Source organism: Onychostruthus taczanowskii, unplaced genomic scaffold, assembly GCF_017590055.1.
Source record: "Onychostruthus taczanowskii isolate IOZ18803 unplaced genomic scaffold, ASM1759005v1 scaffold58, whole genome shotgun sequence".
In the NCBI taxonomy this organism is placed as follows: Eukaryota; Metazoa; Chordata; class Aves; order Passeriformes; family Passeridae; genus Onychostruthus; species Onychostruthus taczanowskii.
In genome coordinates, this window is record NW_024503457.1 from 1,484,754 (window position 1) to 1,497,223 (window position 12,470).

General features: G+C 35.9%; 1 protein-coding gene across 1 annotated transcript in view; it reads left to right on the forward strand.

Annotated features, from left to right (window-relative positions):
- The window catches only part of MYO16 (myosin XVI), a 278,913-nt gene that overhangs the window by 165,222 nt on the left and 101,221 nt on the right, over positions 1 to 12,470 (forward strand). The window contains exons 19-21 of the mRNA XM_041418140.1: positions 715 to 786; positions 1,401 to 1,542; positions 10,570 to 10,642. Coding sequence (XP_041274074.1) covers positions 715 to 786; positions 1,401 to 1,542; positions 10,570 to 10,642 — 287 coding nt within the window. The remainder of the gene's footprint in view (positions 1 to 714; positions 787 to 1,400; positions 1,543 to 10,569; positions 10,643 to 12,470) is intronic.

Consider the following 12,470-nt stretch of genomic DNA (forward strand, 5'->3'; position numbering starts at 1 on the left):
CACCGACAGATGGAAACACAATTCCAGGGAGACAAAAAAAAAAAAAAAAGGCTTCTGAAAATTCATAAGTTATGTGGGAAGACAATATCCAATTGACTTGGATGTTTTATAAATTACAGATTTTTAAGGGATGAAATAAAACAGCAGTATTGCAAATTAGCTAATTAAATGTCATATTTAATGCTATCGTTTGCCAAAAGAAATTGTACAGTGCACTTTGTGCAGTCTTGTTTTGAAATGATTTTGCACTGCTTGTCAACAGCTGAGCAATTTGCCTTGAATTGAATTCCTCACATTCAAAATCTATGTCTGAAAAGGGACTCTTGTTTCTGTGCTTTGAAGTTTGCCCTCATGGTCACTAACAGATCTCACACAAGCGGCTTATGGATACAGAATGTCAATGAGTAGCATACCTTCACTCTAATACCACAGAAAGTCTGCCAAACCCTGGGGAAAGTCCTGATCGGTCTTTGAAGGGGAAAAAAAGCTGTAATGTAATATACAGATACATTCATACTTCACAAAGTACTGATTATAGTAATCTGATTTTATGTGTTCATTAATTTTGATTACTCCTGTGACAGCACCCTTTTCTTTCATGTTTGGAATCTTTCACTATTCAAAAAGAAATCTACAGAAGAAAATCTGTTGTAAAAAATGAAATATACAGTATTGCTTAAATCAGTCTTTCTTTACATTCTCTTTTCCTTTCAGTGGCAGGGATGCTGCAGGTTTCACCAGATGAGCTTGCTTCAGCCTTAACAACTGATGTTCAGTATTTTAAAGGTAATTTTCTCCAAGCTTACACTCTCATAGATCAGACCTGGTGGCATTTTGAGCTTTCTGATTTAAAAATTTTAAAAGCTGTGAATTTTTGTTTCTTATTTCTCATATAGTCCTGGAAATATTCCCTCTGAGGAATATGTAGGCTTATCTGCCATGCAGTAAATCAGATTGGACCACTAAATTAGAAATGCCTTTGTAATATGGAACAAAGCAGTTTCACACTGTGATGCTGATGGGCTCCTAACTTGACTAATGTTACAAAAGTGTGTAAAGATAACAGATTAGATATTAATATGGAATATTATTAAGAACTGTAATCGACAGGAGTGTCTTAGGGAAAAAATCTGAAAAAAATCTTTTCAGTAAAATATTAGTTCTGTGTAGTACTCACACATTTCTTTTGAACAAAGTATAAAGGCATGTATTTCCAAACTTAAAATCTTTTGAGTGTTGACAGTCTTCTCATCTTGCACTGGAGGCTTCAGAAATAAAGCTAACACCATGTAAATGTTTGGCAAAGGAGAAGTAACTGCGGCTAAATTTACTGTAACTAAAATTTCTTAAGGCAAAGTTTACAGCACACTTTCATCTCCATTTTCTGCTTTTTCTCTTAGGAGACACAATTGTTCGGAGGCACACTATAGAAATTGCAGATTTTTACCGGGATCTCTTGGCAAAATCTCTATATGGTCGTTTATTTAGCTTTTTAGTCAACACTATCAACGGCTACCTTCAAAATCAAGATGACAGTGACAGGTAGGAGTGCCATTGGAAACTATTAGGTGTTCCATTATCTGTTCAAATTCAAAACTGTAAAAGAAATATGATTCTTTTAAATGGTGGAATTTAATGCACCCTGATAAAGTTTTAAAGAATTTTATAATAGCATGACAGTGATGCTTGGATCTTTAAAGCATTGGCTATGCCTTCTAGCTGTTTCTACTGTAACATATTTGTTTATTTGTTTGCTTATATAGGGGGCCATGGTACCATGTGGTAATCTAGATTGGTGGTTACAATTAACAGCCTTTTAGGACTTCACAATACAGAATGAGCTAAGTCTTTCAACATGCAAAATGCCGCTTGTTACTTTTTTAATGCAGAACGTACTTGTTCTTTCTTCACAAAACAGTGACCTTAGAACAGGGTATTAAAACCAGAATTTTATTCAAAATACTTCAAATGAATGTTTAAACTTAACTGATTTAAATGTTCTAAGAATGTTCTCTAGGTTGCATCTTCTAAATTTGATGCTGTTGCTATCCAGCATGGCTTCTTGGAAAAATGAATGCTAATTAATGTACATCAGCAGAGCAGTCAAGAAACAAATTAAAGGAACAAAAAACCCGAAATCTCAGTGGAATCAAAGCAACAAACTAAGACAGTAGACCTAATGAGATGATCATATGCATGTAACTTAATCAAAGTTCAACAGCTCATATGCTCAACTGAGCTTCCTTATGAACATGAAACACAAATGGCTTGGAATTATTGGTAAATGGTAATCCACTAATGGCAGATGTGGAACTTTCATAAGTATGTTTTCTTTATATCATATCTCTATGGCTGCATAGGACAAGGTACCCTCTTTTAGAGTTTAAGGACTTCACAAGCTTATTTTTATTCCTATTCATAGACCAGTTATTGAAAAATCTCTTCTCTTCTATCAGTGTAGCTAGGAGAAAAAGGTACCATGCCTGAGTAACAGCTTTCTGCACCTAAAATCTGTCTGTCATTATACATACACCACCAGAGTGTCTCACTTCCTGCTGAAGGCAAACAGAAGTAACATGGAATGATTTTACTTGTCTGTTTGTAACACTAAGATAGGGCAATTTTCCAGTCCATAGCCTAATCTTACATACTCTCTATATAACAAGGAAGGGCAGTAACATGAGGTCACAATTCTTCCTCATTCTTTCCTGGGATTTATGGAACAGAGGCTTAACTCAGTGCATGTCTGCAACAATTCAGCTCAGGCATTTCTAATTACAGTGAGTTTTTTTGTATTGATTGTTGAGAAAGAAATTTAGAATTGATATATTAAAAATATTAAAATTATTTGAAATAATTTTTCAGTGTGTAATTTTACAATGTGATATCTTACATTCTTTCAGAATAGGGTGTTGTGTACTTCTGTTGTTAATGTAAACCTGTAATTTTTAAATATCATGGGATCTTCAAATAATGAAAGTCCAAATTATTTGTATATTGTCTACCTTGTATTCTCCTTTTAGTGCAATCCCTAGGTAAAAGAGGTGACCTCTATCTTGTGAAAATATTTCTCAATGAAACTATTTCTACCTTTGAGGTTACTTGAAGACTGTGTGAGGTTGTAAGTCCCAGCTAAAACAGGACAGCTGTCTGATGTATCAGAAATGAGGAATTTGCAATAGTCTCCTGTGGCCACATATTAGACCCCTTGAAAAGGGACAGTTCTTCATTTAGGCTGGTTACAGAAAGCTAACCAGCTCAGGATTAATTGGCAGTACTGACAAGATATCCTACATTTTATCAGGCCAAAACCAGCTTCATTGCCTTTCCAAACCTGAAGCTAAGTAGCTTATTTTAAGTGGAAATAAGGTTGATCCTTATATCATCCTTCACTGATATTCAGCCTCAGCTGAAGTAGCCCACATACCCACATACAGCTTTTTTTTTTTTTTTTTTTTGGTGCAACCTAATCATATTGTTTAAACTGGAGGAGTAAATCAAGGCATAGAATAGTTTAGATGCAAGTTGGATTACTGCAATGAATTTGTGATTAGTGGGTCAGATTTACTTCAAATACATCTGAGCAACTATCAGTTAGCAGAGTTACATCTCCAGTTTGGTGCAGTTTTAATAAACCTCTGCTGAAAGATCCAGCAAAAACATTAATTTATGTCACTACATAAGTCTGATACATTCCAGGCCACACTTTGTTCCCCAGTTGGAAACTGACAGAATTACTACTTATCAGATGGGATGAAATCTTCGTCAGAAACCTGGAATAAGGTTTCTAACTCAGTTCTCCTGTTCTGTTGTGCGGCAGCTTAGCTGTACTTCCATCACACTAGTGAGAGTTTATGAAGCAATAAAATTAGATTTCTTGGCTTAGTAACTCCAAAAGAAGCTTTTTTTCTTGGTTATTCATGTTTAACTTTTATGGTGGAAATACTTGAATTTGGTCTTTAATACTCATTTATATTTACTAAGAATTTATATTTACCTGTGACAGGTTTTAGGCAAAATAGAAGGAATGATTATCATTAGATCTAAGCAAAGGGGAGATGATTCTGTGAAAAGCTTCAAAGACCAAACTCTAAAGGTATGAAGTACAGAAAATAAAAAGTGTTGCCAGAATCCAGCAAATTAATTACTTTGAAATACTATTCAGTAGGTATAAAGCAAGAATTTTAATGATGGTGTTAAGTAAGATAATGCACTTTTAGAAATGTTGTTCTCTTCCTTAAAACATATAATTTTGCCTAGTTTTAACTAAATCATAATTCTACATGCTAGTTTAGACTGGTTGCAAGATCTGAAATTTGTTTACTTTATTCTGATAGAATTTTTAAAAATCAACTGTGGAGAAACTATTTTGCCATAATTGGCTCCTAGAGTGGGATTAGAAGAAAGCTAATAACATTTCTCACAGGTGCTTATAATTATTTTTTTAATTATTGATATTTATTTTCACTCATATATATAATGATTTCCCATTCTACTGATGTTATTATTATCAAAATAGTCTAGGTTAATTTCTTCCTAAGACTCTTAACTCTTCAAAGTTTACTCAGATAAGTATCCTGATTTTCAGTTTTGTAGATTCATGGTTGCCTTAATGTGGCATTTCAATGTAATTGATTGCCCGTTGGCAAAGTTGAATCTGGTGATCCAAATGAGTAATGAAATGATTTAAGGTAATGTTTTAACAATTCCGACTCATCCTGTAAGAGGGCTTTTTCTTTATGGAGATTTAAGAATGTCTGTGAATATTGTTTTTCATTTCTCATGGAAAACAAGCTAATTAGGTATATGTCTCTGAGAAAATCTTGATACTGTGTTCCTTGCCTGCTAGTAAGTTTAAGGCATGTTTTTTATCAGCTAGTTAGAAAAGATTTTCTCTATTTGTAGATAAAACCTGATAAAAAGCTGATAAATATTTTGTAGATAAAGTCTGGCTGAACAGCATGTCCCAGAGGGCCTGGGTCTGGCTGGAGACCTCTCACTTGCAGTCACCCTCAGGGCCCATTACTGGGCCCAGTACTGTTTAACTTGTTCATACATGACCTGGATGATGGGATAGATGCCTCCTCAGCAAGGTCAGTGACGACATAAAGCTGTCAGGATGGCCAATACCCCAGAGTGCTGTGCAGCCCTTCAGAAGGACCACAACAGGGAAGAGATGGGCAGGGAAGAACTGCCTGAAATTCAGCAAAGGCAGGGTCCTGCACCTGGGGAAGAACAGCCCTCTGTGCCAGGACAGGCTGGGGGCTGACCTGCTGGAAAGCAGCTCTGTGGAGAAGGGCCTGGTTGTCCTGGTGGACAACAAGCTGTCCATGAGCCAGCAGTGTCCTTGTGGCCAGGTGGGCTGATGGTGTCCTGGGGTGCAGCAGGAAGAGCATTGCCAGCAGGTCGAGGGAGGTGATCCTGCCCCTCTGCTCAGTCCTGGTGGGGACACATCAGGAGTGCTCTGGTTCCTCAGAAGAAGAGAGAGGTGGAGCACCTGGAACAGGTCCAGTGGAGGGCTGCAGAGATGAGTCACAGACTGAAACATCTCTCTTATGAGGAAAGGCTGAGAGAGTTGGGCCTGTTTGGTCCTGGGAGGAGACGGCTGAGAGGGGAACCTCATCTCAGTCTATAAAATCTAAAGGGAGGCTGTCAAGAGGCTGGAGCCAGGCTCTGCTCAGTGGTGCTGAGCAATATTGCAAGAGGCAATGGGCAGAGCCTAATGCACGGGAAGTTCTACCTGACCATGAGGAACAACATTTTTACTGTGTGGGTGACCATGCACTGCAACAGGCTGCCCAGAGAGGCTGTGGAATCTCCTTCACTGGAGATATTCAAAAGCCACCTGAATACAGTTCTGTGCCATGTGCTCTGGATGACCCTGCTTGAGCAGGAAGCTGGCCAGATGGCCCACTGTGGTCACTTCCAACCTGACCCATTCTGAGATTCTGATGTGACAGCATTACAGACAAACAAAGAAAGCTGGCATTCAGTCATGCTTTCTGTCTGTTCCACCAGGTCAGCCATAGATTTCTGTTGCACACAGGGCATCCAGATTATTTCTAAAGAGGTAGTTTCTGAAAGCTTTTATATTCTGACTGTATACTCATACCCATCAAAATTCAAATAGTGCCAAAAAAGTAGCAGTAGGAACACTTACTTGGGCAAAGGAAGGACCTCAGATATCTCATTTACAAAATTCTTAGTATATTATCTGATTTATAGAACACAATACTCTGGAATAGAAATCTTCCTAACTTTAGAAAAAAAAAATCAGAAAATAAACCCTAAAACATTTATTTATCTATTACTGAACTCGGTAGAATGGTGCTGGGAGTGCAGGAAGGAGGGAAAGGAACTTCCTATTCAGAACCTGAACCCACAGCATAATGAGAATTGTTTCTATATTAGGAGGTAGAGAAGTCTTTAAAACAAACTACAAAACATCTAATATAATTTGGTGCATAATATCATAATTTGAAATCTGCTTAATTCTGGATAATTTCCAGTGTTTCATTTCACTAGATAATGCCATTTTTTAAAGCACAGAACAAATTTCACTTGAAAGAGCTATAGATCTTGAGTCCACTGGCAAATATATTTCTTCTTTCGTGCCATAACTGTCAAGCCACCCAAAAAAATGTCTGTCAGATATGGAGCCAGTGTTTCCTTCCGTTGTGTCCAGCCACCATCTCTGTATGCACCACTCACACCTGGGTAAGTTAATATTGAAAGAAAAATTACAGTTGTTGAGCAAGATAGCTGAGACATGGTAATGACACCAAATCTCAGCAAAAAATTCAGACTATTGAAAAATCTCCCTCAAACATTTCAGAAACTAATTTTGTTTGAAAATTGTTTGAGATGAAGAACATATCCAACTGGAAGTATTCAGCCTATTCCCTTCAAGAACTGTGTTTGTGACAACAGGTATAATCTGTTCCCCTGGGAAAACTGAGGGCTTTTTAATTAGGATTCTGAAGGACCTCATTTGAAGACTAGGCCATATATTTCATCTAATCAGAGAACTATTTCCTCATTAATCAGTATCACTTCCAGTATATCCAGATCAGACATAAGCCTTCCTCATTACTGGCAGTTGGAGGAAGAGCAAGAACTGTTGTGTCTTGAGCACATGAAAAGATCACCCTCCCGCAACAGATTCATCTCACTGCTCTATGCTGGCAGATTGAAAAAGACAACAAAAGGAATGGATCCTATGGATTTTAGAGCTAGAACCATCTGCAATGAAATAAAAGTGAACAAATAGCATTCTATAAGTTTGTCTGAAGCACTGGATCAGATGTACTGTAAAGAGACTTTTGTTCACCTTGCCAGGAATGGCAAATGGTTTGAGAGCATCTCTTGATGAATGGCAAGATGTCTGCCAAGACGGTAGATTATCAGACAGGATGTCTTCTGTATGTATATTGTTTTTAGGAGTTGCAGGGATTTTTTATGTAGTTTCTTTATTATATAATTGTTAAGTGTACAAGACTAAAAAGGTATTTCTAGTCTATAAGGATATCTTTACAGAGATGTTCTGAGGAAAAATGGCAACGCTGGAGACATTGTAAAATATTGTAAGCTGAAATGCTGTTTTGTGTATCAGAAAACCAAAATGACCTATAGTGAACATCCATGTTTTTTTTTAAAGCATTTACACCTCTGTGCTGATATAAGAGATAAAAAAGTTCTTCAAGCATCAGCAAATTCTTTTTTTCTACTTTATATTCTGGGAAATATTTTCAAACTTGAAATCAAAGTCTCAGTCCCCATTAAAGCCACAGTTCTTTTAGTTATACATAGTAAATATTAAATATCTGAAATACAGTGAAGAAATATGTCAGTGATGATTAGTAACCAGAAAATAAGAAAATAAGGAAATCATTCAGAACAAAAAGTACCTTTTTCTAATATTTACTTTCTTAGACCCTGGTGGCATGTCCTTTCATTTGTTAACATGGAATCATTCATGCTTTATTTTGCCTTGGGAATCTCTGCTATGATTATTTAAGGAAACAAATTTTGCTGGAATTAATATGATTGACAGTTAGCCAGTAGAAAGATATATGGACCCTCCTTCTGGCAAGAAAAGTGATATGAAAAAGAGGAAGACAAGAAGAAAGATTAAAAGAACAAAGTAATTTGCAACCACATATAAAGCAATGCTTTTAATTTGGATGTTGTATTGTCAGTTGTTATTTACCTTCCAAAATCTGGGCAATAATTTAATACAGAAAATTACTATCATGGTTGAAGAGATTTTGCACATAAATAGCACAATGTAATAGTAAAATGTCACTGTTTTAGAGGATACAGAGCCTAGTGCTGTTATACTTGCCCCGTAGGCAAGATATTAATTATGTAAAACCTCCAGCTCTTTTAATGTAGTGTGTGCATCTCCTAATAATACTAGGCCACAATTATCAAGAGTTCATAAAAACACTGAGACTACATGTTTTTCTGTCAACAAATGCATCTCCAGTATATTTGCAAGCCAATATATTTGTCACAAATATCACTGTTTTGATAAGGAATGCACTAAGGCTTTTAGCCAGAGTTTTGGAAGCTAGGATCAGGTTTCTGTTTTGTCTGGCTTTTAATAATTCATTAAGTCAGTTTGTATTGGTCTTTTCCTAATGCAAATGATTACATATTCCTTGAGGGAAAGTAGGAGAGACTAATTTGACAAAATAGCAGTCACAGACTCAACAGGGATGTAAACAATCCAGCCTCAAATTATTAAATGAATCAGTCAGAGAAGTGATAAGCTGTTTTGTCTGTATTAAGTAGTTCTCAAAAATTGTGAAATATAATGCAATATTTCAGCTGTTGTACAGTGCTACACGGCAGTTCATGTTTTGCCTTCCTATAAGGAAGGTTACATACAAATTTGCATACAAATGAAAAAAAAAATAAAAGAAAAAAAAAAGAGTGAAAACCTATAAAGCACTCTGAAATTTCAAGCTTCTCTTTTTTCCCCAAAACAAACTTAAATAACAATTATTCTGGATTTTCAATATTAATTTCTCTGAGGTAGTTTGCTTTTAAAAATTCCATTTTTCTTTCTGTAAATGGACAGATTTTGTTGAAAACTTGTTCTGACAAGGAATGTACACCTCCCATCTCTAATCAGGAGCAGTTGTGATTGAGACTTACATTTTAAAACCCAATTTAAATTGCATTCGTTGCTGAAGATAGATGTAGAGATACAGCTTTATGCTTTTTCTTGTAGAAATTCCCTTGGAGGCTAATCGACCTCCCGATAACCTCCCTGCCCAACAAAGCCATTCTGGACTAGATTCATTATGTAACAATCCATGTCTGACATTTATGCACACAGCTAGTCCTGTGACAATCAGTAGTGCATTGAAGTAGCGTGCTTTTGAAATGAAGACAAACTTCTTGGGCATGATTTCTGATAAAGGCTCTGCTTGCCCCTGAGGATTGTCTTTCCCAGCTTCTTTTATGATATGCATTTTTTCAAATTATTTTATTTTATTTGTTTGCTGTACAGGAATTTATTTTGAGGACTGGATCCTCGTCTAATGGCATGGTAGGGGGTTACAATGACTGCAATAGAATTATATTAATGCCCTTCAACAGTGGTTCTTCTCCTTTTTCTCCTTTACATCTATAGCCTGATATGCACAGAGCTTTAGACATAGAGGAAACTTGGAATATGGAGAAATAAAATATGAAAGAATCTCAGAACAAGCACTCTGCAATATTATTGCAAATTAGGTGACAGAATATCCCAAAATATTCATTTTGTCACTGCAGTGAATTTAGTTTCCTCTCCAGATCAGGCTTACAATGACTCAGTCCTAAGTACAGAATAGTAATAACTCTGTCCTTTTCCCATTTCTTCTGTCCATATCCTAGGTGGCTGCTCTACCCTGATCCTTCCACTCCTTCCACCTGGCCACAATAAAATCCCTTCCCTGAATGCATGCAGTGACACGCAACAAATTAGATGCAACATCAGCAAATACTCTTTTATTTATACAGAGAAGAAACATCTGCCTTCTTCAGACCTGACCCCGACTTTCTTTCCCCTGGGACATGTAACCTCTTGGGCAGCTTGAGCCCAGAAAGTCTACTTGATGCTGACACATAGAGGACTGTGCTTAACAGGTTTCCCTTGAAGTACATTTTGTAGAAACAATTCTGGCTGCCAAATAAACATAAATGGGACAGGATAACTGAGTGCAACCAGGCATTTTTGAAACTTCCCTGAAATGGTTGTCCTTGATGTCAGAAAATGAGTACCATAGAAACTGGACTTTAGGAAGATAAGATTTTTTTCTTTCTCTTACAAATTTAGTTTTTAGTATAGCTGCTAAAGCAAACTTGAACCCTGTTTTTCTATTTCTGTTCAGTATGTTCAGGTTGTGAGTAGAATTTTGATTCTATTCTGTACATGGTCTGCTTGTGTATTTCATCCATGTTTTTGAAATACAGCCTGCTTTTGTCCTAGAACAGAAATACTTCTGTCAGAAACAACAGATGTATTATTCACTTGCTTGAATTCTTATTATCTGTAATATCTTTTTTTTTCCCCAGTGACCAGGTGTTTGAAATTGGAGTATTAGATATTTTTGGATTTGAAGAATTTCAAAAGAATACTTTTGAACAGGCAAGTGTGGATGCTTTGCTGAATTTAATGTACCTGTTGTTTTTTCTCTAATTAACTAGTTTTGATCAGAATACAAATATACGTGAAGGTGAAAATTTTCTCTTAAAATATTTTTTTCCATTATACCTATATGTGTATGCATTGTATGCTGGGTTTTTTACAGTTGTTGACAATTTAAAAATAATATAGTAAATGTATATCGTGATTTTGAAAAGGGGTAGTATTAGCACTGAAAGACAATCTGAGGGAATAGTGTTGTTTGTTTCCATTCTTGTGGTATTTATACTTCAACTAGATCAATGAATAGAAGGACAATATACTGAATTGGAAGAAAGATCAAAAGGTCTTCAGATGCCTTCAAGAAAAAATAAAACAAAAATGCTGCATTATGATAAATGCCATTACTGGCAGAATCACCTGTATGTGACTTTACATATGACATTTCAAAAGATTGAATTGCATCCATGGAAAATAAATTGAAATTTATGTCACTTAATTCTTTAAAATCCTTTTAAATATTAAACTTTCTTTAAGATGTTTGCCCACCTTCAACATTAATCACTGACCACCAGAGTTCTGGGATATTATGTATTTCAGAAAGCATTAGTGGCTCTACACACCACACTCAAAGAGGTGTTTAAATTGTTGTTCTGTTGTTCCTTCATTCTGTGATGCAGAGGAAGAAAATCAAAGCATAGAACAAAAAATCAAAGCAGAGAAAATAATTGAGAAGGCGTCATCAGCAACAAAGGACTTGTTATTGTTTGGAATTGTAATTTGCCCCTTTGTCCCAGTCAGTCCATTCTTTTATGGCTCAGCTTCCTCCCTGTGGTGAAACAGAAGTCATAGAGCCACATCAGTTCAGCTTGTATAACATGTTTACACTGCTACCCAATTTCCAAATTCTTGAAAGCACATGGTAGGTTTACCAGTACATCAAAGGAGCATGTAAGAAGGCAATAAAATAAATTCCAGTTTCCCTCTCACAAAATTATTTTTGCTGTTACAGTTCTACCTTGCTTGAACATTTGCTGGACTAAGGACTCTTCCTTTGTACCAGTATTCCTAGTAATTTACTCATTGTGAATGCCACCTTCATGGGAAAATATAAAGTGAAAAATTAAAAAACATTTTAACAGATTCAGTGTATGAAATATAAAAAATCCATAAGCCTCCTGATTAATAAGTATGAAGTATTCTATGCAGTTTAAATCCTTCTCAAAAGAGAGGGGTTCATCTTGGGACTTATTGGTTATTTTCCTTTGACCCTGCTCTGCATTGTTTTTTTGTCATGAAACTCATAAAAGATCTGCAATTGACATAATGAAATACCATTAATTCAATTTTCTGGGGTAAGTAATTTTCTGATTAATAACTGCAAAGGATAATTGAAGAGAAAATACAAGATCTGAGAAAAATTCCAGTAAAAAGGAATTAATTTTATTATTTCTGTGTGGCAAACATGATAATTTCAAAGTCATATGTGCATTTCTATTTCATTCTTTCTAAATAAAGAAGAGACACTTTCAAGAGACACTTGCTGTCCCTCCACCTGGACTGAATTAATTTTGTTGAATAATATGAAGTAATAATCTGAGTAATCTCAGAATCTATTTAACTGCATTCCTGAAAAGACAAAGCAGAAGTGAGAGGGCTTTTTTAGTATGAACTCTATAATGCAATTAACGTATCTGATTCCTGAGGTGGTGGGTTCTAGTATCAGTGAAGAGAAGCAGTTTGTATCTCCATGTGATACGTACTAATCATGCAGAGTTATCCCAAACAGCCTGAATTTCAAAGCTGGAGGTCTCTAGCAATCTAGTCTAAT